Genomic DNA, 23,869 nt, shown 5'->3' on the forward strand with positions numbered 1-23,869 from the left:
TAGTTGGCCAAATGAACCTGCAATTCCAGCCAGTATCAAATCTTTTCTCTTACCGTAAAGAATTTACAGAGTAGGTGGACTTATTTTATATATACATATATTTACATATGTGTGTGTGTGTATATATATCTCTTTGTGACTGTATATATATACATACACATACAAAATTGCTGGAAGTATTGGACTGCTTATGTCTGGAAAGAAGTCTTCAACTATTTTGCTGCAAAAAAAAGTCTCTGCCATTTATGGCACTTTAATTAGACATGTGGAAGATAAGCAAGTGTCTACGGAGTTATAAACAAGCATGAAAAAACGTCTTGTGTATTGGAATGATTTTCACCGTGACTACTGTCCAAGAAAAGAGGCCATCGGATCATCAGGCCTCTGACGTTTCATTCTGTAGGCTTCCATTTCTTCTTCCGTTGGCTCCCTGTTTTCAAATACGCTGTTGTATGGTCTCTTCCTCTCATCCAACTGCATGATTTCTTTAACGTGGAGAAGACGAGCCTCTTCTGCGTTTAGTGCCTGAAATGAAAGCAAAGGAAGAAAAACAAACACAATGAAAGTTAAGCAAAAAAAAAAAGTGTTTGTATTAGATTCTAGTACAATGAACAGGCAGCCCGCAGAATGGTCGGATGAGGAATGCACATCTGGCTCACCTATGCACATCTGGCTCACCTGCAGCATGCTTCCTTTAATCCTCATTTTTTATTGTTTAACATAAAATGACGGTGAAATGTAAATTATCTTGTTTGCTAATTACATCTCTTTCCAGCTGCCAAAATCAACTAAAAAACTCCCTGGTTTTACCTAAAACGTAATCATGATCCAGCAAGTACAAAAGCAGGTAAGCAAGCATGTGATCTTAGGGGTTTGAATTGTTGGATTTTTTTTTTCCAGTCAGAGTGCTTTTTTTTTTTTAAAAATGCTTTTTGAAATACATTAGTTTCACACTCTGAATATCCAGAGGCAGGCTGCTGTCCTTGTGGAAGGCCTGTTGAGCAGCAGTCAGCAGATAGCTGGGTGGATGGCTTTACTGCATCAATTGTGAGACTGGGCCCAAGTCTGGGATAAAAAGCGCTGAGTTAAGTTTTGACGGTGCCTTTGATCTCTTCATCTTTCTTCAATACCCACATCACTGTGTTCTGCAACGTCTTTTATGGATCTATAGCTGTAATAGGTGCCTAGAAAGGAAGTGTTCTAAATCTTCTAAACTAAGTCTTCCAAAACTAAATATTTATTGCATGTTTGCCTGAAAAACAGGGAATGTACTTTAGAACCTCTAACAGCATTTTAAATTTGCTTTAGCTCAAAATTAACATCAAAGAACATCCCACAGAATACAAGAACTGCATTACAGGTTTCATAAACCTGACATTGTAAAATATATTGCAAGTTTTTTGCCACAAAACCACTGAAGAGTATAGTGCACCTTTTTAAGTTTTTCTTGCTTCTTTTTCTCTTCACCCTCACTATCTGAATTTGAGGTCTTCTTGTGCTTCTTCTTTTTCTTCTCTTTCTGTTTCTCTTGGTGGATCTGAAAGGTGGAAAACCAGCTACTGTTAAGATTCAACTTGCAAACATCAGTAATGTTCAAGCCATTAAATCCCAAGCGTCTATTAATGCTATTTGAGAGCTTCGTTTTCAATACGGACATTAATGATCCAATAATGCGGTCTAATAATTTTCAGACTCATTATGACTTACATAATTTTGTAGTTATACACATCTTTCCATCTCTTAAAACGCTGAAGAGAAACACCTGCTTCCCTGAGAAAAGGAAACAACCTACCTCCATCAGCGTTTTTGGTTTTGTCATGTGTTCTTCCTCCCTGGGTTGCTCTTCCAGTAAGCTTGCTTCAGTATTCTGTACAAGAGGAAGGATACCCACTTACTAAGCACTTTTGAAAGGGGAAGGACAGAAAAAATCCCCAAAACAAACAAAAAAGCAAAACCATCTAAACCTTAGGTAGGTAGATAAATGCTTTTTAGCTCTTTCCAAGTGGCTAAATAGGACAATACTTACAGCAATTTCTTTCCCAGCTTCTCCAGTACAGTACGAGTACTTAACAAATGAGTGGCAGCATTTGTAACCCCACTTGCCTTCTTTCCAGTATGAACCCCAAATGCACTGCAAGAAAAGACACCAAAGCAGTTATGTCCACAATGATACTCCTGTGTGAGGCAGGCTGCAATTTATTCCTGAGGTTATATCCTGGTAAGTAACTTGTTCAAACAATCCAGAAAGGAAAATTGTAAGAAATACTTTTGCAATTTTACATTAGCCTTACAGGTACAGTTTCAAAAAAGAGAAAAGCAACAGGATGTGGTCAACTCATATTCAAAGTTGAATATAGTAACTTTCCCTTCAGTTTAAGATTGCCATCACAACCTCTCAAATTCACGCTGCACCCGTGACAATTTGAAATCCTCCCTTAATAGAAAAGGGAGAGTGTCACGTTTGAGACAAGAGAAATTTATTTGCTGTATTAATTATATTGTACTGTATCCTGCCATATCTCATTTTCTTCCAATGGGAAGGAATGAAATTTTTTAATAATTTTTACAGAAGTTAGGGCTTACTGTATGGTTGTTGATCTTTACATCCTCTTCATATTTAGAGCAAGCAATAGCCTTCTCTTGTCCTTTGATGACTGTTCCATGCCTTGAGTACTCCACATAATCTTCTGTTTGTGCCAACAGCAGTTCAGCTGGTGGGGCATCCAGATGTTCTTGTCCTCCATACTAAAACGCAAACAGAAACGACGTATAATAGTTCTGGAAAAACCCTCATCTTTTATATAGTTAAGCATACATTTCAGAAACGTCTCATTCAGTACCTTCTGAAGAAGACACAAAAGAAGTGGATGGAGACAGTTTAATCTTTAGTGAACAGGTAAGAGAGAAATACATCTCCTATGTCCATGGTGGTGTTTTTTGGTGTTGTCGTTTGTTTGTTTGTTTGGTTTTTTTTTAAATGTCTGGAGGATTACAACAGTAATATTCCTCACTCAAAACAGGAAAACTTTTCAGACCAACCCAAAAGGTTCTGTTACAACCAGAGCAGTACTTCCTGTCCCACCCCAAACTTGAATGTTGACAAGGTTACAATCTAAATGGATTATTTAGTTCCTTGTCAGTTGTCCAAGAAATGAGCATCAAAATATAAACTAAGTATTCATCTAGAAGAGTTCACCCAAAACTTGAGTCTGAAAATTCTGCTTTTCGCATTTAAGAAAAAAGGAGAAATTTAAAAATAATTTTGGGCAACAGTTACTTGGATATGTTACAAAAGACACCACTTTTAAACAGTAAAAGAATTTTTTTAACCACTTGTATTATTTAAATAAAAATAAATCTGAAATACCACTCCTCCTACGTACTGCTGTCAGATTTTTCACTGGAGAAACTCTGACAGTTACGGGAAGAGCTCCCAATAATCCAAAGAAATACCAGCAGATCTTCAAAGGCTCCTATATTAAATAATATAATGAATCCAATGGATGAAATAGTGTGTATAGATATAAAAATCTTTTTATAAATCTAAGCTGCTGAGAACAGCTGATGTATTTTCACATAGCATTAGTAATCTTATTTGTTCCCCAAGACCCAGACTTCAAACTCAACAGAATTCTTATTAAATAAAACTAAATGTCTGTTACCTTCTCTAGGATGCTTTCTTTCTGCTGTGCCTTGAAATCTTCTTTTTTCACTTTGAAGGATTTATAAAGTAGCTCTAATTTTGTAGGGTCTGCTTGAAGATGAACTTCAGAGCCTTTGTCATAAGCCTCCCAAGCAAACACTGTGTACACAAGAGGTTTCACTCAATATTTAGTTGAAAAATGACATATGCATTCAAATTATGATCTTTAATTCTGTAGTAATTTGAAAAGAAGCCTTAATCTAAAATTATTTATTTCTCTTTTGCCAGAAAGCATTGTTAACTTAGGTCTTTTAAGTCAATTTCCTTAAAAAAAAACAAACAAAAACCAAACCCCACTTACACTGAGTCTGTGCCATTGAAATGGTATCTCCAGTGTAGCGAACAAAGTTGTCACCTGCGTAACCAACTCTGCAGAAAAGAACAATATGATTATTAGCATTCGAGTAATGTCACTTCCTTTTAAATACAATCATAGAACATCAACAGGAAAGTAAAAATTCTCCTTTGTGCCCTGAGAGTGAAGAATGGAGGGAGAGGAAGGAGCATTCAATTCAATACATGAAATGAAACTAATCGAAAGTCCAGGCTCCCCACAGAGTCATGAAAGCATTAGATAGCAACGCAGGACACTCCATGACTCTGTTTATCTGGAAACATCTTATGACACAGACCTGGAGCTTCGTCTGAGATACCAAGCGCCACGAGTCAAGCTTGGATCTAAGTGCACAACAAATACGCGTGAATGGAAGGTGATACTCCAGCGTAGTGATTCTCAGCTTTTGCATTTGTGAACCCCTCCTCCTGCCCAGAACCAGTGCATTTTACTGAGTTAAAGCCTGGGTAATAGCTTTGCTGCTCTCAGTTACCTTTAGCACATCCCTTGAAGAGATTCACAATGAGTATATGAAACACAGGTTGAAAATCAAATAACGTTAACAGTCTAATCTCCCACTCTTTTCATCTACCGAAAGCCACTCTAGAAAATTTACAGTCTGCAAAGCTGCGGCAGAAACGCAGATTCAACACAGGTCAAATTGTGACTCGGGAGAGAACTGAAAGCATCTGCATCTAAAAAAAGAGAACTGACTGGCATTATTCTAGCTGTGGAAAGAGCATTATTTGGTAGCGTTTAGGCACAGCCGTTCTATTTCAGGCAGCGAGCTAATCCAATTCCTGTACTCCGAATACATGTTTCTGCTCACAGCCTGTCTGCTCTGTAAGTCCCCAGCACCACACACGTCACGGCAGGGCCACTGCTCCAGTGCTTGACTTGGGTTTTAAGTGAGACAGCCTGACGTGCAGCCAAAAGCCAGCCTGTGGCATTCTTTAATTAAGAAGAATAGGCTGAGAGAGTTGGGGCTGTTCAGCCTGGAGAAGAGAAGGCTCCGGGGTGATCTTCTAGCAGCCTTCCAGTACTTAAAGGGGGTCTACAGGAAAGCTGGAGAGGGACTTTTTACAAGGGCGTGTAGTGATAGGACAAGGGGCAATGGATTTAAACTGGAAGAGGGGAGATTTAGATTGGATATAAGGAAGAAATTCTTCACTGTGAGGGTGGTGAGGCACTGGAACAGGTTGCCTAGAGAAGCTGTGGATGCCTCATCCCTTGAAGTGTTCAAGGCCAGGCTGGATGGGGCTTTGAGCAACCTGCTGTAGTGGAAGGTGTCCCTGCCCATGGCAGGGGGGTTGGAACTAGAGGGCCTTTGAGGTCCCTTCAAAGGGTTCAACCCAAACCGTTCTATGATTCTAAGTTGTCTGTCTAGACATCGCAAAGCTTTCAGACCTTTTCCATGCAGACTCCATTAACACATGAGGAGCTTTTGCTCCTAATTCAGGCATTTACTCAGATATCACAGATAGTCCATGCTAGTCTCCAGTGCTGAATGCCTCTCAGCAAACAAAGGATGAAGTTTTAAGATTTGGTTACTAAAATACTTTACATAAACATCATTATTGTTTAAGGTATCACCTCTAGAGACAGCAGTGTTCTAATCCTTCTACAGATCATTACAGTAAATGGTGGTCCACATATCCCTGAAGATTAAGGGCCAATATGACTAAAATGCCACTTTTATATACTAAAACAAAAAGTGCTGCTAAATAAAACAATTTTTCTGTGTTTACTACTACTTCTATCCATAACTAACCAGACATTCATTAGTAAAAGGACATAGAGATGCAGGAAAATACCAAACTATTAAAGCAATCTCATATTTAACAGAGTTTTGTGGATACACAAGTATGACCCTGTTTTAACTTACTCATCTGGATTCTTGCCTGTGTTGGCATATGGGTTCTCCCTCATTGCTCTCGTTTTAGGATCATAATAAGCAGAGTTGGGATCTAGATTCCTCAAGTACTAGGGAAAGAAAACAATACACAAGATATTGGATATTTACGATTTTAAGGGAACTGAAGTTACTGCTGTATCTCCCAGCTTAGACATTTTAAAAAGGTACATCTGTATAAAATGATGACTTTGAAGTTATAACATAAGCAGGAATAGAACTAAGTAGAGACCTTAACCTCCAAACCCCAAGACTCATATGCAAACTCATTAATAATTGAGTAAAATTTTTTGAAATTAACTCTCATGAATACAAAAGAACATCTGTAAAGAATTCTTTACTCACTTTTGCAATATCTTCCCGAATACGTAAATTTCGAACTGTGATACGTCTTTTAGAGTCAAAGTTCTGCCCAGGCATATCAATGTCATCTGCATATTTGTCTTCATCTTCATCTTCACTGTTATGATCTCTTTCCTGAGGAGAGATGGAAACTTCTAAATAAAAGAGGACATTCACTCTAGAGGTAAGTACGAGAATCTGATTTTAGTGGTTTCATTAAAAAAATCTGCAATCCCCATGGTTAAAAGTTAGCACTTTTAAACGAGTTAGCAAGTAACTCGTTTACTTGAGCTTAAGAGTGCTGTCATGTTAGCAACAGCTAATCTAATATTCAACAGTTTTCAGAAATACGTGTTAAAGAAGTTCTACTTGCTCATATGGAAACAGTTACAAAAACATAACTGTGATGACATTCAGAAAACAGTTATCTCGGGCAAAATATACCACATATTAAAAACTACTTATTTGCTTGTGACTCTAAGGTTTGACAACACACAGGAGTTAAAATAAACCCCAAAACCCCTCTATAAAATCCAGCAACCTCTGCCCAAAAGACCAGGCAGCCAGTGGCGTGAACCCAACATTGAAATCTTTATGCCACCCTTGTTTCGCTACTGCACTAACTACAGGTCCCTTTTTCTGCCATGGTGTGATGCAGTGGGTAATTATCTTACTGTCTGTGAATTCGGTTCCTCTTCTCCCCACTGGTGTCTTGGGGAGTTCTGCAGCAAACAAAGAGCACATCAGCAGAGAAGACAAAATAGTGGAGAGAGGAAAGATGGCAGCAATATAAAGAGCAAACAAAGCAGAGCTTGATGCTGGATGCAAAATACAATTTACCTGTGGCACAAAATGCACAAAGACTGCTATATAACGTTCTAGGAAAGAGCTATTACAGACACACGTTGGAGACCTTTTCACTGTATTCCCAACTAAACTCCCAAGACTGCCAGAACAGCAAATTCTAGAACTGTCATTGTTATTTAGAGCTTGCTATGCCTCTGAACGCTACCGGTTTAGACTAGAATATTTCATATCGTGCAATGTAACCAAGATTCAACTCTGAAAGCTTAAAAAAAAAAAAAAGAAAAGGTATGTATACAAGTATTTAGTTAGGATTGACAGGAATACTGAGCATGAATTAGAAGCAATAATTTAATCTAGACAAACAGCCAGAATTAATTTTTTTAATCTGCTTAGCCTTTAATTTCAGAATACTTGCAGTGGTAAAGATGGAAGCAACTGTGAGTCCTGGGAGACTGACCAGCAAATTGGCCAGCATGGACTATGCAAATCAGTCTCGGTCCTCTCCATCAGAGACAGTTGTTATGTTTCAAACATACTTTTCTTCTTACGGCTCCATTTTATAAGGAATAAGTATATGGAAGCCAGCAAAGGTTGCCTTGTGGCGAAAACAGGCATAAAAAAGAGAAAGAATCTTTTCTATGGGGAAGGTCAGGACGCGGTAGTTTGTGCTGGGTTGGCGCTCAAGTTCACTCTGCCATCTAGTGACAACAGGCAGGGTGACAACCTCTGGAAGTGGAGGCCCAATTATTGATTAAAAAAACGACTTCCGACCAGTAGCAGTCTCTACTTTTCCTCATTTGATAAACTTAGAACATTATCAGAAATGCCTTTTAAAACTAGATATTTGTAAGAGGAGCCTGTAGAACTTAGTGGAAGATGCAAACTCTGCAGAGTTATAAGCCAGATGGAAATACATGTGCTCAGCCTTCAAGTAACCAAAAAAAAGGGGCATAAAAACAACAGCAGACCCTGTAGAGAGAATAAAAGCACCAGAGAGCAGAAGTAACCCATTGCATTTTTACTCGGCCAAAACAAAAATGAATTAGGGTTTAGTTTACTTACCACTTGCTCCAGCTTTCCTGATGCCAACTCCTCCTGAAGCTTCTGGGCTTTCAGTGTGCGTTTGGCCTGCGTATGGTAAGAATGCATTTGTTTTAACATTTAATAGCAAGTGTGTAGCATAAGCATTGCTTGTAACTGCTGTTATTTACAATGGTAAAATCTGCTCTAATACAGCCAGATAATAAATTCCTTTCTTGCCTGCAATTCAATCTGCATTTTGGGGAATAAATTCTAAGGCTTGTCTATTCAAAAACAAGTGATCTGGAGAGACATTTCATTTATTGTACAGACCCGTACTCATTAACCAGTTCTGATCTGAATTTTCAGTTTAAGCGAAGTTTGCTATCAAACACAGAATTCACCTCGCTTTTTCATTATGAATACAGCACAAGGTCTGATATTAACAGTGCACGTAACAAATGTTCATCCTCCCAGCCAAGCCAAACACTGAACTTCTCCTCAGTAAACCACAGCACCTACGTACCAAGTCAACCTTGGAATACTCCTCTACAATCTTCATGTGCTCTTCTGGGTTATAACCATTCCAACGATCTCGCTTTCCATCATAATCAAACATCAGTTGAGGCTGCACATGTTCATCTGGTGCAATATTCATGCCTGTGTATTTTGCTCCAACTTTCCTGGGTCTCTGAAAATAAAAAAAAATATGGTTGGACCAGTGCATTAGATGAAAATGTCACTCACTCAGATGTCCCTTTAAAAATAGTATCAATCGAGCTCCTCTAAAACCAGTCAAGCCCGTGAACTGTAAATACATGCAAGTAGTTAATTTCTGTATTTTAAAGTAGCACAACTGACTCCAAACCCTATCAATTTCTAACTCTATTTTCCAGAATTAAGAAAGCAATTAAATAGTTTCTGGGGATGGCTTCTAGAGAATATGAAAGAAAAAGACAGCCACAGCAGCACTTGAGTTAAAGCAAATCAAGAGCTAAACATTCTCACCTATTATTGCAGCACTTATCACAAACAGAATTGACGAGTAAAATAGCATCATTTTTTCCCTTCATTTTCCCTAACAATTTCTTTAAAAATTTTCAAGCCACTTGTTAATACTTGCAAACTTTTTCAAAACTAGTATTTTTTTTTATCTATAGCTAGCTATTTTTCACTAAGATTAGAATTCATAGTATTCAAAACCATTAAAAAAATCAGCAAAAGTCAAGTTTACCTCCATGCAGTCTTTCTTTTTGTGTGTCAATGCACCGCAGTTCTCACACGCTCCTTTACGATATCTAGTTGCTATAGCATGCTAAACAACAAAAAAAGACAGTGTTGTACAACCTTGTGGCAAGACTCATATATGTGTTCCTGATAACAAATTCATTTTTTCAATACAACTAAAGTGCACATGGTCTACCCAAACCCAGAACACATTTTGATTGTTACCAGACACTGTGACTTGCCTGCTGAGGAAGAATTCCCAGCTTCCATCACCCTCAAAAACATGTAATCAGAAACTACTTCCTCACAGAATTGAACCAAAGCTTTGTTCTACAACAAAAACATTTTGCATACCTCTTGAACTCCTCGTTTGTACCAATCTCCAGAGGAGCTATACTGTTTCTGCTTCTCTGGCTGAGGTCTCTGATGCTTTAGGGTAGGTCTTTTAGAAGGATCTATGTACCACGGTACTGAGGATATGTACTGAGGAATATGAGGATTGATATCTCTGTAAAAGATGTTGTGTAATAAATACATGGCATAGGGAAAAAAAACCACAACAACTTAGCCTAACAGGTAACTCTGATGTTTAGTTCAGTGCTTTTGGAGTGACAATAAAATAGCAAAGTTGTTGCAATACCTTGCAAAATAACCTGTAATTTAACTAGATAAACATAGACTTCCATTGAGATTTTGTTGCCATCTAATTCACCTACACTCCTGACTCCAAACCAAATACCTTATTCTATGCAATGTTACTGAGCACAAAAATAGTAACATTTCTCAGATGCAACGAGCCTTGTAGAAGCGACAGATAAGGTATGCAGTAAAGTTCCCCAGAACTACGTTTTGGTCACTTCTGAAATACCACTGGTAAGTAGCTGCATAGATGGGACTTTTTAGCAGCACTGTCAATAGATCACAGTAGATAAAACATTGAACCTACATTTTTTGGGAAAATATCTGTTTTCTGGGGATCATTCTATGATTCTATGATGTTTTCTGGGGATGGCTGGAATGTTACAAGCAAATTCACAAAGTTCAACTATTTACTTCTACAATATTACAACTTCTACTCATGCAGTAATCTTCTATCACCCTTGTGATTATTCTGTCATCACAACAGGAAAAGCAACATGTTTAACCAGTAGCTTTAGAATAACTCTAGCTTTAATAAAACTTACTTTCCTTCTTCATCCACCTCAGCAGGTGCATTTCCTAGTTTTCTTTGTTCTTCTAATTCCTTCTTTTTCCTCCAGTCTTCCCTTGTCATCTTCTTTGGTTCCTCCAGGCTCACATCGTTTGATCCTCCTGAAGGAGCTGCATTCGCTACTGTCCCTGATGCCATTTTGGTTTTTCCCCTGTAACAGAAAAAAGAAAAAAAAGCGCCTTACAGATGAATACTATTTGAGAAGCACGGTTCTCCAACGCGGTTTGCATCGCTCGGTCACACCAGTAACGCCGTGTTAAGCGTCCTCCACACATGACTTCTCACAAAAACAAGCACCAATGCCGAACACCCCCATCTCATTAACGCCCTTCTCTGACCAGCGGTACGCGGTGGGGACGGTGCACGCACCGTCAGGACACGCTACCGGGCCTTCCCCGCAGCGCGGAGGGGACACGGGCCTCAGCACCGCGGGCGCGCCGGGATCCGCGCAAGCCGGGGCCTACGCGCAGCCCGCGGGCGAGGGAGCAGCGTCCCGCCGAGGCCCGGGCCTGGCCTGCGAGGGCGCACGCACCTCCTCGGGGCCCCCAGCGGCTGCTCGGCGGCCGCCCCCGCTCCGCAGCTGGTCCCGCCGCCCGCCCGGCCGCCCCTCACCGCCGCCGTCCCTGTTTACCAGCCCGGCCGCGACACCGCCCCACAATGCACCGCGGCCGCCCCGCCCCGCCACGGAACAGCCGCTGCCGGGGCGGTGCCCCGTCGTCACCATGGCAACGCGGCGGCGGGGCGGGGCGGCTGCAGGCTGACGCCGGCGGGCGGGTGGTGGAGCCAATCGGCTGCTGAGCCAATCGGCTGCTGAGCGTCAGTCGAAGCAGCCAATGGGCGACGCGGAGACGGTTTAAAAGCTGCCGGCGGTTGGGGCGTTGCGGCTCTGTGTTGTGCGCTGCTCGGGTCTGGCCTGGCCGTCTGTGCGGGTGCCGCTGTCCTGCCCCAGCGCCGAGCTGCCGGCGGTTCCGGAGGTGAGCGCCGGGAGCGCGGTCCGTGTTACCCGGCCGGAGCCGGGGCCTCCCCGAGCGCGGGAGGAGAGGGATCCGTGCCCGTCAGCCCTGCTTTGGCTTTGAGCTTGAGCGTTTGCCTTCAGGCCGCACCGAGCAAAAGCGGTCTCTTCCGCCGGCCTCTCCCGAGCGAGCAATCACTCACCCGCCTGTGTTATGGCAGCGATAAGCTCCAGCGGGAGCTGTCTGGCTCTTCCCAATATTGCAGGGGGTGCTCTGGTCTGGTGCCTTGGATGGGGCTGGAAAACAGGAGTGGAGTGATCTGCTTGTATAGGGTGTCCTCTAATGGCTTCTCGTTCTAGTGAAAAACTCTCTGCGAGTGAAACAACTGGCATGGCTCTTGGCTGTTCGAGTGCTACGAGTCGAGCTAAATTCTGGGTTGCTAAAGTAGGCGATGTACTCTTTTCTCAGATGTCCTGAGAAAACAGTTCAACACCACAAAGAAGTGAGGAAGCAAATGAAATGTATTAGATTTTTTCTGTGTAGGATTGCTAGTGAGACCTTGCTACTTTCCCAAACTTGTACAAGCTCCTCTTAGACTATGAGCCTACCATGTGCTCTAATAATGCCTGCAAACATAAGGGTCTGTAGCCAAGCTGCTATGAGATGATGTGAAGTATGGGTGTGTGCCTACTCCTCTAGGGACCAGCATATGGCAGCTGTGTTGTCTCTAATGTGATTTGCTTAAAAAGTGTACTGTGGTGGAAGAAGTGACTAGAATGATTTCATTGTTTTCCAGTGTGGTCTCATCAACCAGAAGATGGCAACGCTCATCTTTATTGATAAGGAGAATGGTGAAGCTGGTGCTACTAAGAATCCATTAAGACTCCCTTCAGGATCTTGTGTGTATATGCTGCCCTAAGCCAGTAGGGGATCAAGTGAAGTGCATAAATTGTGTTTTGTTGTTCACTGTTTTACGTAGTAATAGTTTTTTCTTCTTATATCTACTTATCTAATTAATTCTGCTAAGCTCATCAATTACTATAAGAATGAAAATAACTCTGTGCTTTTGTCATAGGTGGGGCTTATGCTCCTGAGTTTTAAATGGTGAACAATGATTTTTGACAACTAGTTATGCAGCGCGTGTGCTTACTGAAGCAAGCTTTAGGGTTGATACAGTGGCAAAGTTTGTGGTTTTTTTCTTCCCCTACTCCAGCAAAAGTCTTATCTGAAAGAACACAAGTTAATACTCCACTTCCCAAAAAACCAGTCAGTGCATCTCCAGCAACATCTCTCTCTGTCAGAAAGGCTCTTGGAAATGTGAATAGAACTGAAGGAGTCACGAGCACAATGGAAAAGATAAGACAGAAAAACCCTGCAGAGCCTTGCGCTGTGAACAAAGTGAGTATAACACTTCTGTGATGGGGGAAAATGCATTGTTTACCTACTGTTTTGCCTTAACCCTGGCAGGCAGCTAAACTTCACACAGCTGCTTTCTCACTCCCCCCTCAGTGGGATGGGGGAGAGAATTGAAGGGTAAAAGTGAGAAAACACATGGGTTGAGATTAAGGCAATTTAATAATTAAAAAACTCAAAACCAAAACACTAGTTTCTCACTACCAGCTGATTGATGCCTTGCCAGTCTCTGAGCAATGGTAGCCCTGGCACACTTCCCCACCTGTTTTCATTGTTTAACATAATGGAACAGGATATTCCTCTGGTCAGTTGGGGTCAGCTGTCTGGCTGTGCCTCCTCCCAACTTCTTATGCACCCCAGTGTGCTTGCTAGTGGGATTGTGAGAAGCAGAAGAGGCCTTCATGCTGTGTAAGCAGTGTTAAGTTATAGCTAAAACAGCTGTGTGTTATCAACAGTTTTCATCATGAATCCAAAACATGGCCTCATATGAGCTACTAGGAAGAAAAATAACTCTATTTTAGCCAAAACCAGTACACCTACATAGGCACAAGGAGTACAACAGCTTGGAGTAACTAATGGCAAAGAAATGGCTCTAGAGAACATAGTCTGAGTTAATTTCTTGTTCACATGGTAAGCAAAAGGAGCTCAATATTATGAGTCTAAATGTTCTAGTGCAGTGACTTGTTGCCACTATATAGTACTGTACCTCACAAACTCAACTGAAGCATTTGCCCATCTCCAGCTTATTTGTGTTGAAGGTGTTAATTTAGGCATAACTAAGGACTGTATGGCAGCCATTCTTGTATGTAGACCTGCATAGCCCAGGGAAGCCACTACAAAGGTGCTATAGTGGAAAACTACAGTAGCTCAAATAATGTGACTTTCTCTTTTTAAGGTTACTGAAAAGACTGCTGGATTAGAAAGCTGTGATGCAGTGGCTGAAGAAGACTGGCCAGAAACAGAAAATATGTTTCCTTTTGATCCTCAAGGTAAGAACTGTCAGTGTAATTAAAATGAACACTCAGGCTTTCATGAGTGTTGACATTGTTGTAGGACTTCGGCCAAGCTATTGTGGCAAACAAGCTAGTGTTGCTTTTCTCAAGAGTCTGTTCTTAAACATAAGGGTGCTTGCTACTTCTGAAATACCATCTCATTCTTGTTTAAATGTTTCTAACTGCAGTAGCTGTGCTCCAGATATGTAGTAGTCTGAGTCCATTATTATGGTGGCAGGGAACTAGTTCCAAGTAAGCATGCTATAGCCTCTCAATTCATTAAATGGCACCTTGTAGACAAGTGTTCAGAGGAATACTTAAGCAGTACTGAACAGTAGACTTCTCTTAAGGCCATATGCCAAGATGATAATTCCTATTGAAAAGTTTCCTACTGCTGTAGAATATAATAGTTGAAGATGAATTTCTAAAGCTATTAGAAGATCTGCAGTGGGCTGTGCTATCTCAGTCCTTCAAAGTGTGTCCTTAACCCATCCAGCTCATGTGGAAGTGAATATGCAGAGACTACTGTACCAAAGACTGCTTCAGTGTTGGTGAAACATATACAGTACTTGAATAAGTTGACTGAGTATAGTGATTGGAAAGAAATTACTAAAAGCTCCAGCTTTACATGAGCAGTTATGTTGTTGTGGTTTAGCCTAGCTAGCAACTAAATGCGAGCTTGCTCACCTTCTCGCACCCCAGGGGAGTGGGGATGAGAATTAAAGGGGAAAGGGGAAGCAGACCCATGGGTTGAGATAAGAACAATTTAATAATATAAAAAAGATATATGAATATATATGTATGATGATAACATATACAAACAAGTGATGCACAGTGTAATTGCTCACCACCCAAGTGACCAATGCCTCTCCTGTCCTGGCCAATGGTCCCAAAACAGGTAAGTCCCAACACTGCAATCCTGGATGAGTGAGAGGCCTAAAAAGATTGAGAGAGAGCACTCGGTCTGAGACCATGTCCCTTGGAAGATCAAAAGCCCTCCTTTCTGTTCAACCCTCATCTATATCCTGGGCATGACATTGCATGGTATGGAATACTTCATTGGTCCTTTTAACCCTCAATCCTAACTCTAAGTTTAAATTGTAAGGAGAGTTGTGGATCCTTTGTCCTGGCTGTGCTCCCTCCAGCCTTTTGCATTCCCACATGCTGGCAAAATGTGAGAAGCTGAAAAGTCCTTGATGTCACATTACCAACTGTAAACATCTGTGCTATCAACATTCTTCTCATAGTGAATCTCAAACTAAAACAAAAGCACAGAGCACTTCCAGATACTGAAAAGAAAAACTAACTGTCCCAGTCAAAACTGGGACAGTTATACAGTCTAGTCTTTTGAGAAGTGTTAGTGTAGGGGTTTTCATGGACAACTGAGGTGTAACTGCAAATATCCTATAAGAGGAGACTTTTGGACTGTGTTTTGGATGTCCTCTCCCTTCATTTAATCTAGGAGAATTTGCAGCTTCCTGGGCTACTGCTACTGTACACTGTTACTAAACTACAGTGTGTCTTTCTCAAACAGACTTTGAGAGTTTTGATCTTCCTGAAGAGCACAAAGTAAGCAATATCAACCTGTGTGGTGTTCCCCTCATGGTATTTGAAAGGACATATGACAGATGTGTGAACATGGTTCCTTCACCTATGAAGATTGAAGAGATTTCATGGGAGTCTAGTAAGTGGAAACATAACGAGTGTCAGTACATAGAGTGCTCATTAGTGGTTTGGTAGGGAAGCTAGTTGGCTGCAGTAGTGAAATGCCAGTGCTGTCCTAACTACCAGGATAGCACACTAGTATCAAAAAGCTTTTGGTGTATAGTCAAGCTGAATTTAACTGATCAACCCCACTAATCCAGGTGGTGGTCTCAAAGTGATGTTGCTGAGCAATCTCTTGCAGTGCATTGCTAACTAATCAGTTAGGTGGAATTGGCTTATGCAATCAAACAGTATTTCCCTTAGTCATTCAAGAGGCTTATGCTAGTCCACTGGGAGCTAGCTTATGTTAGAGTATAAGTTTTGGGTTTCATCAGAAACTGATTTGCTCTATTTCTAACTTTCAGACTTGCTACAATCAACTGCTGACTTCCTTGCTACCCTGGATGAGATCATTGACATGCCCATCTGAATTGGGCCTTTAATGCATATTCTGAAGCTTCTATTGAATTCAGGTTTCATGTATTTTAATAAAAGCTAATCTTACCTCTATGATACTGGACTTGTCTTATTTTCAATAGACCCAAGACATAGGTAGTAAAATAGCCTCCTTTTCAAAGCACTATCTGACAAGCAGTTAAAGTGGAGCCTGGATAAGCTTCTAAGCAAGACTATAATTCACTGTTGTGAACCATATCCAGAAGTTAGTACCTGCTGATTAGACTGTGTGGTCATGATAGGTTAAGAGGCCCTTCTGACCTGTTTACATAACTCTTGCATGTTAATGGATAAAGGATAAAGTTTAAAACTAATCTGTATATCTAGTATAAATTAAGTACTAGAGCTAGTACTCTTCTGGCATTTTTCCTTTCTTGAACTTGTTTGCTTTTCACAGTGGTTGTCTAAGATAGTGTATGTTGGATTCTTATGCAGCTGTAGACTACTTTTAATTGTCACAGCATTATGGCTCTTGCTGCTGGGTACTGCCTGTGCTTTTTGAGGAAAAGCTAGTGGAACACCATCCTTTAAATTAGAAGGGCACAGGTTCAATAACTTCTCTTCAGTTGTTCTTAAAATTGTAGAATGGTTAGGATTGGAAGGTACCTCAAAGATCATGTGGTTCCAACCCCCCTGCCATGGGCAGGAACACCCTCCACTACACCAGGTTGCTCAAAGCCTCATCTAACCTGGCCTTGAACACTTCCAGGGATGGGGCAGCCACAGCTTCTCTGGACAACCTGTTCCAGTACCTCACCATCCTCAGAGTGAAGAATTTCTTCCTTATATCCAATCTAAATCTCCCCTTTGTCCCTTGTCCTATTACTACATGCCCTTGTAAAAGTCCCTCTCCAGCTTTCCTGTAGGCCCCCTTTAAGTACTGGAAGGCTGCAATAAGGTCACTCTAGAGACTTCTCCAGGCTGAACAGCCCCAACTTTCTCAGCCTGTCTTTGTAGGAGAGGTGCTCCAGCCCTCAGATCATCTTTGTGGCCCTCCTCTGGACTTGCTCCATCAGTTCCATGTCCTTCTTGTGTTGCGTACTCCAGAGCTGAATGCAGTATTCCAGGTGGGGTCTCACAAGAGCAGAGTAGAGGGTCAGAATCCCCTCCCTTGACCTGCTGCCCATGCTTTTTTTGATGCAGCCCAGGATATGGTTGGCTTTCTGGGCTGCCAATGCACATTGTTGGCTCATGTTCTTCATGTAAGATGAGTCGAGCCTTCACTTAAATTGAACTGCTTTTATAGTTCCTGGGCAGTACTCTGATCTAGTCAGATTACAGCAGCCTGAGCTGCCTTCAGCTTTTAGCTCATCCTTAGCATGAACCACAATGCTCTGTCTGTTTGGGTCGTCTGCTAAGGTAGGTGGCCTTTCTGTTTGTCTGTGATGCACCTGAGCTCTGCACAGGAGGAATTGCTATGTCAGATTTACTGCTAGTACACTGTGGCATTACATAACTGCAAGCAGTGGCAAGACCAGCTTTTCAGCTCACGCTTACAGTAGTGTCTGAGGTCATGACGAGTATGCTTTAACGATTGCAAGCTGACTAAAAGATGAAAATGCTCTAGTGAAGGAATTAGGTTAATTTGGTGTGGGTCAGTGCTGCATCCCACAGGTCTGCTTCTTGGAGGCGTACCATGGCTGCAACCTGACAGCATGTAAAGATAAACTGTGAATGTGCAACCATACTCCTTTTATGCTGTTGTTTCTAGGAAACCTAAAAATGCAGACAGCAAAGGAGCCCTAGTGTTTTCCAATAGGTTGTCTGGTTTGCAGGTGCTGAAGGGAATGTTTTTGCCCTGCTGCTGGTTTTTATTCCCAGTTTCTTGTCTTTGGTTTAAAATGTCAAAGAATTCAGAGGAATATCAAACTAAGTAGGCAAAAAAAAAGGAAATCCTTTATAGAGATTTGAGATTTTGGTTGATATTTAGTTGCATTTTAATAGCATTTGTTTCTGAAATAACTTGGCCATCTCAGCTGAGATTGAAGCTCAATGGGTATAGTCTACTAGCCACAGGAGCTAAGCTGTGGTAACTATAAAACATAGTAACTATAGAAGAAAGTGACAAAATGCATCTTCCTTTGAGTTGTCTTTACCAGTTCAAAGCTGGCAGAGAACAGTCCAAGCTCAATTTTACAGAAAAATGCCTGTAACTAAGGCACTGAAACTGGTTACACAGTGCCATCATGTGGGTGCTTGTTATGCAGCCCCGCAGGTAAAATAGTCACTGGTGTGCAAAACACCAGACAATGTGGAATGAGATGGTATAAGGATATGATACTAAATCAGCATAAATGTAGGTTGTAACTTTTTGCATGTACAAATGGACATCTCTGGAGAGAGACACTAGTGCTTTGTATGTGGTATGGAAGTTTATCATGGTAAAACTTTCTTTTTAGTTGATTTAAAACATTCACTGTGACCAAGCACCTAGATCATTATTCAAACCTCCAGAAATAAGCTTTTTGTGCCTTGTCCACATGTGTGTATGCATGCACGTGTCAAAACATTTAAAACATGCTTGCTAGTTGTAGGATTTCATACCAAAATGGACAAGCATTTGTATAATGTTTGTAAAGGTGATAATTAAACGATTCAGATAGGCCTCTTGGTACTGATCTGGAAGCCCGAAAACTTGTTACTTGTGGTGACAGTGGAATGGTTGTGCAGAAGGCACAGCGTGAGTCAGACTCGGGAATATTGCTGGACTGTCTGCCTAAGAATGAATGCTGCTGCAGTGTGGAACATAAGGTAATAATGTTAGAATAAACTAAATGCCTTCACACTAGGGTCATCTTATTTTACTTAAATCCTTTCAAAGTCTAGGGAAAAAGAAACAGTCATAGGTTTTGTGTCCTTTCCTTCACTCACTCCCAGTTTTCTTTTTTTCTGTAAAATTGTGGAAGGGTGTGTTGGGTGAGGAGGAACCTTTTCTGTGGAATCCTTTTTTTGGGCATTTCATCTGATTTTCTACAAATACTGTCCACAGTATACAAACAAAGCTGCTGGCAAGCAACACGAGCCAGTCAAAGTTAGGCCTGAGTAAGAAGCAAACAAGGTTTTCAAGATTTTTATCTGTAAATAGTTGAGTTCAAAAAGGTATATTTCATCATGTAGCCTATCTCTGAGCCAAAACAGTAGTGTTGCTAGGAAGCTTGTGTATGGTGTGTATGGGATATAGATCTGTAAATCAATTTTCTTTATAGTACCCCTACAACTAATTAATATTTAGTGTTTAAAGATTGATTGGCTTTTTAAAACATTGGCCATGATCCTTTTGGTTTAAAAGATTAACAATAAATAAGTGCTAATGTCCAGTTTCAGAAACATCCATGACAAAACCCAGAGTTAAGAAGTCTCTACAGCAGACGAATGATGAAGTTACCTTCAGTTTTGGTTAGATGTTAATTCTCAGCACCAAATTTTAGATTACTAAGAATATTTTTGTTTCCTACAGTAGTGTACGTCATCTGGGGCTTTTTGTTGTCATTGGGATTTCTGGTTAATGCAGGTCCAAGTTGCTGCTCTTACAAAGCTTTGTTTTTTAAACATTCATCAGAAAGATCCATTTGTTTCAGCTGGCTTTTATTTTTCCCACACTGAAGTGGCAGTTATTTTTCAGGTGTGGTATCACTGGTGAAGTTATAAGTGTTTCTTGTTTGTGTTTATACAGGTGGTACCTGAGCCTCAACGTGGCAACCTGTAAATGGCAGGGGCCGGGTGGGTGAGTGGCCCAGGTCAAGGAGTGGAATACAGGAATTGCTGCAGGCAGGCTGCAGTTTCAAGCAGTATCTCAGCATGTGTCTTTTGCTTTGTGTGGGGTTTTTTTTAGGTGCTGCAGCAGGTTTGGAGGGGCAAAGCTGCACGCTGATGAGCGGTCTGAGAAGGCGAGGTGGTTGTCAGCCAAGCTGGTATCTTAAGAGCAGGGAACTATGGCAGCACAGTGAAGTGTTTATCTTTGGGTTTTGCCATGCAGGCCGCCTTTGGAATTGGATAAGCATTTGAGGTGAGCTGGGCAGCAGTGAGGAAGAGCATAGCGCTGGCGACTTCTTGGAAGTGCAAGAGTAGTTTTTGACTCTTGATATCTTCTGTTCCACAAGTGATGATGGCTGCAGCTCACCAACTGGAGCAGGAGAGCTGAAGGCCGTGTTGCTTTTGAGGAGGAGGTGCTTGTGGCAGAGGTCTGTGTCGACTGACATGATGCATACTGCTGGCACTGTTTTTGTGCAGATAATGACGAGGAACCTGGCAACTGCAAGAGTATCCTGGTTAGCTGATGTGGGTTTTGTCAAGGATGGATTCAGACCCTTGGCCCTCTGAAAGCGAAGCTGAGGGACCAGCATTTGCAGGAGCACCAACACTGGGAATTGCAGGGAGAGGTTTTAAAGTTGGTGACGGGGAGAGGGCTGTTCAGGTACAGTCCCCTTTGGGCAGGCAAAGGGAGCGGATTACTCTCAGCACAACACTCCTGTGTGCCAGGCAGGGCAGTTCCAGCCTGTGTCTCGGTGTGGTTCTGTAGTTTGTGTCGTCTGTCTTCTGTGTCTTAGAGCTTCCTCAGGCCTCGATGTTCTGTCTGCACTGAAGGAGCATGGCATGTGCTTGGAGTGCAATCGCTGGAGTCTCAAATGCCTGTGCTTATCAGTATAGTGCAATTTGGGTGCTTCTTTTCTCGCCTAACGAGCTTAAAGCATGGATAGGTCTTGTGTCTCAGAAGTTTCTGGTTGGTCCTCTTTTGTGACATTGTTCTTGGCTACATCAGCATCTCTGATCTTGAGCGGTCTGTTTTCACGGATCCCTTTTCTGGGACTTCCGTGCATCCCTACGTTCTTAGCTCTTTAAGCAAGGCTTCTTGCACATGCTTTGTTGGAGGTGCGGCCGTAGCTTTTTGTCACAGGTCACAGCCTGTGACTCTTCCTGGGCTGTGACAGATTCTTCCTCACAGCCTCCTAAGTCTTATGGCCTGATGATGTCAGGGACTCTTTCTTCTTAGAGAGCTTTCTTATGTCTCTGGTCATGTGTCTGGTTTGTGTGCAGTGTTGGTCTGTGCATGTTTGTGCCTGGGCTGGAGCTGGCCTGCCGAGGGGCACAGCAGGGATAGTCAACAGGAGAATAACAATAAGACTCTCTGGTGAACTTGTTGATAAGCCAGTTGAATTGCAGCACTGGGGACTTGATTTTATTTTTTTTTTTTTCTCCGAAAGTAAAACCATACATGGGATCTTTCATCTCACTGATTTTTCTATCATAATGGAAACAATATAAAAAAAGTTGAAATTTACAAATTGACTTGCATTGTTTAAGCTGTAATTGCCAAATAGCTATAGTGTTAAAATTGTTAGATGTACTTAAGCAGTTAGGTATTTGTTCTAAATGTTTAAAAAGAGAGGCAACTGAATGTTATGGGCTTTTTTTCCCCTGATATTTTGATAGAGTGCTCTGAATTACTTTATTACTATTTCGCTTTCAGTGGTGCATTTCCCTGGCAGTTCAGTAGTGACTCTCTTGGGCAGTGCAGCTGGCCAGATGTCCCTCCTAATTATGTAACACACCGAAACATTATAACCGTATATTTTTGAGATCTAGTTTAATGGTATCAATTCAGAGCTATGCAAGTTAAACTAATGCAAAAGGAAAATTAAATACTATATAAATAATAGTAGAGAATGCATAACATGACTTCTTAGATTGTTGCTTTTTACCTCTTCATCTCTGATAGTCAGTGACCTGTTGTAAAACTGACTCTTAGAAAAGGAGGAAATAGAAAGGAAGTATTTGTTCATTTGTTCATGCCTCTCAGGAGTATTTGTTCATCCTTTATGGAGCTGAGAATCCTATAAACCTGGGGAGAGGAGAGGAGGAAGGGGAATCGACAGCCTTTTTATTGGTGTAGCCAGCAAAGGGCCTTTGGACCTTTGAAATTTGTACAAAATGTCCCCTTACACCTTTTGGCATGCTTTAAATTGTTTGTCAATGATTGTAGATACAATTTGATGGATACCTGATAGTCTATATTGATTTATTATTTTGTGCATAGGGTATTCTGCGGGCTAATTAACACTCACTTCTGAATTTAGAATTTTTCATGAACTACCTTCCTCTATTTCATAATTACAAGCTGACCATAAGACAGGTGTTGGTCTTCATTTGCAGCATCTTCAAAGACACTAACTGTACAAACACAAATGTTTCAAGAAACTGGGTGAATACAATAAAGGAAAAAAAAGACGTGATATATTTGTGAGGAACACCCTTGTCTCCTGCCTTTTGCCAGTATTGTATATAGACCTTTGTTAGATTTTTAGAGACCATTAGAAATACAAAGGAATTCCTTTAACTTATTTGTCGTGATTTATTTATGAGCTTGTATTAGACTACTGACTCTCACTGCAAAATAAGCAAATGGGGTGTGTTTGTCATCCAGTTTATAATGAAGAAAAGTAGTTTTCCACAGCATATTAATAATTATTTTGAAACTGGTTTGGTTTATGTTGTATACTGTATCCCAGATGTCCTGGTTTCAGCTGGGACAGCGTTAGTTCTTCTTTTTAACAGCTAGAAGAGCTCTGGGGTTTGGTTTTAGTCATTCATTATGAGAACGCCGACAGCACGCTGATGTTTGTAGTTGGCACTGAGGTCTCAAGGGCTTTTCAGCTGCCGTGCTCTTGCCAGTGTGCAGGAACACAACAGGATACGGGGGAGCATAGCTGGGACAGAGGGTCCACAGCTTCCCTTCTGATTTGTACTTTGGCCAGTTTGGCCCTCAATCCTAAGTCTATTAGTATTCCATATCATGCAGTGTCATGCCCAGTAAAAAAATGAGGGTCAGCCAGAAAGACGGGCCTTTGCTCTTCCGGGACTCTCACTCTCGGAATGTCAGAGCACTTTCTTTCTCTCCCTCTCTTTTCGGGCCTCTTGCTCGTCCGGGATGGCGGTGTTGGGACTTATCTGTTTTGGGATCCTTAGTTCGGGACAAGACGGGCCTTGGTCAAGGGGTGGTGAGCAATTACACTGTACATCACTCATTCATATATATTTATCCTTGTACATATCTGTATATATTCATATACTAGTAGCATTAAATTGTTCTTATCTCAACCCACGGGTCTCTTTTCTTTTTTTCCTTTAATTCCCTTCCTCATCCTTGGGGGGTGGGGGAGAGTGAGTGAGTGGCTGTATGGAGTTTAGTTGCCAGAGTGGCCTAAACCACAACACCTAGAGCCCTCAGCCCCCTCCTAGAGTCCCAGACTTATCATAGAGATCCCCACATTCCCCCAGACCCATTCTACACCCCCCAGGCCTATCCTAGAGCTGCCAGACCCCTCCTAGAGATCCCCAGATCCCCCCACACCCATTCTACACCCCACTAGGCCTATCATAGAGCTTCTGGAACCCTCCTACAGCTGCCAGACCCATCATAGAGACCCCCAGAACCCCCCTGGACCCATTCTACACCCCTGCTAGCCTATCATAGAGCCCCCAGACCCCTTCTACGGCCCCCAAACCTATCCTAGAGACCCTCAGATTCCCCCACACCCATTCTACATCCCCCCAGGCCTATCGTAGAGCCCCCAGACCTCTCTTAGAACTCCTAGACCTATCCTAGAGACCCCCAGACCCATTCTACACCCCCTCAGGCCTAACGGTTTGTAATGTTCTGGCAGCGGGTGGCACCATGGTAACAGCATGTATTAGAGCTTCTCACTCCTGCCTCCTGACAGCCGTGGTGTGATGTTGTTTGCCTTCGGTACATCATGCACTGCGCAGGCGTCCGTAATGGGTTGCATTGCTTCATTAAT

The 23,869-nt window shown here is 41.7% G+C and overlaps 2 protein-coding genes across 6 annotated transcripts; one reads left to right on the forward strand and one right to left on the reverse strand.

Annotated features, from left to right (window-relative positions):
* Positions 1-228: 228 nt before the first annotated feature.
* SLU7 (spliceosome associated SLU7) lies at positions 229-11,212 on the reverse strand. Of its 5 annotated transcripts, none has more exons than XM_086621438.1 (16): positions 11,187-11,212; positions 10,530-10,706; positions 9,700-9,853; positions 9,353-9,433; positions 8,645-8,809; positions 8,161-8,226; positions 6,966-7,013; positions 6,295-6,426; positions 5,923-6,020; positions 4,005-4,072; positions 3,663-3,802; positions 2,584-2,745; positions 2,027-2,131; positions 1,793-1,867; positions 1,433-1,537; positions 229-525 (listed from the first exon to the last, which is right to left on the reverse strand). In XM_086621438.1, exons 2-16 carry the CDS (start codon positions 10,691-10,693, stop codon positions 346-348), a joined length of 1,743 nt encoding a protein of 580 aa, XP_086477564.1. In that variant the 5' UTR covers positions 10,694-10,706; positions 11,187-11,212; the 3' UTR covers positions 229-345. The 5 variants fall into 5 exon arrangements, with proteins under 5 accessions (XP_086477564.1, XP_086477568.1, XP_086477565.1 ...); XM_086621442.1 differs by lacking the exon at positions 11,187-11,212 and adding an exon at positions 11,088-11,134; XM_086621439.1 differs by lacking the exon at positions 11,187-11,212 and adding an exon at positions 10,925-10,954.
* A 250-nt stretch (positions 11,213-11,462) lies between these two features.
* On the forward strand, positions 11,463-16,127 carry PTTG1 (PTTG1 regulator of sister chromatid separation, securin). Its single transcript, XM_086621665.1, has 6 exons — positions 11,463-11,529; positions 12,305-12,407; positions 12,722-12,906; positions 13,817-13,910; positions 15,448-15,597; positions 15,983-16,127. Exons 2-6 carry the CDS (start codon positions 12,326-12,328, stop codon positions 16,045-16,047), a joined length of 576 nt encoding a protein of 191 aa, XP_086477791.1. The 5' UTR covers positions 11,463-11,529; positions 12,305-12,325; the 3' UTR covers positions 16,048-16,127.
* The last annotated feature ends 7,742 nt before the right edge of the window (positions 16,128-23,869 follow it).

Source organism: Tauraco erythrolophus, chromosome 16 (assembly GCF_009769465.1).
Source record: "Tauraco erythrolophus isolate bTauEry1 chromosome 16, bTauEry1.pri, whole genome shotgun sequence".
In the NCBI taxonomy this organism is placed as follows: domain Eukaryota; kingdom Metazoa; phylum Chordata; class Aves; order Musophagiformes; family Musophagidae; genus Tauraco; species Tauraco erythrolophus.

What these genes read in the sequence shown, in the direction of transcription:
- SLU7 (XM_086621438.1), bottom strand. Translation starts at nt 10,693, where the DNA reads ATGGCATCAGGGACAGTAGCGAATGCAGCTCCTTCAGGAGGATCAAAC. An exon ending in ACAAACGAGGAGTTCAAGAG is followed by an intron (nt 9,434 to 9,699) that starts GTATGCAAAATG and finishes TTTGTTGTTTAG; the next exon opens with CATGCTATAGCAACTAGATA. An exon ending in AGGAACCGAATTCACAGACA is followed by an intron (nt 6,427 to 6,965) that starts GTAAGATAATTA and finishes ATCTCTCCTCAG; the next exon opens with GAAAGAGATCATAACAGTGA.
- PTTG1 (XM_086621665.1), top strand. Translation starts at nt 12,326, where the DNA reads ATGGCAACGCTCATCTTTATTGATAAGGAGAATGGTGAAGCTGGTGCT. An exon ending in AGCCTTGCGCTGTGAACAAA is followed by an intron (nt 12,907 to 13,816) that starts GTGAGTATAACA and finishes TCTCTTTTTAAG; the next exon opens with GTTACTGAAAAGACTGCTGG. An exon ending in GTTTCCTTTTGATCCTCAAG is followed by an intron (nt 13,911 to 15,447) that starts GTAAGAACTGTC and finishes TTTCTCAAACAG; the next exon opens with ACTTTGAGAGTTTTGATCTT.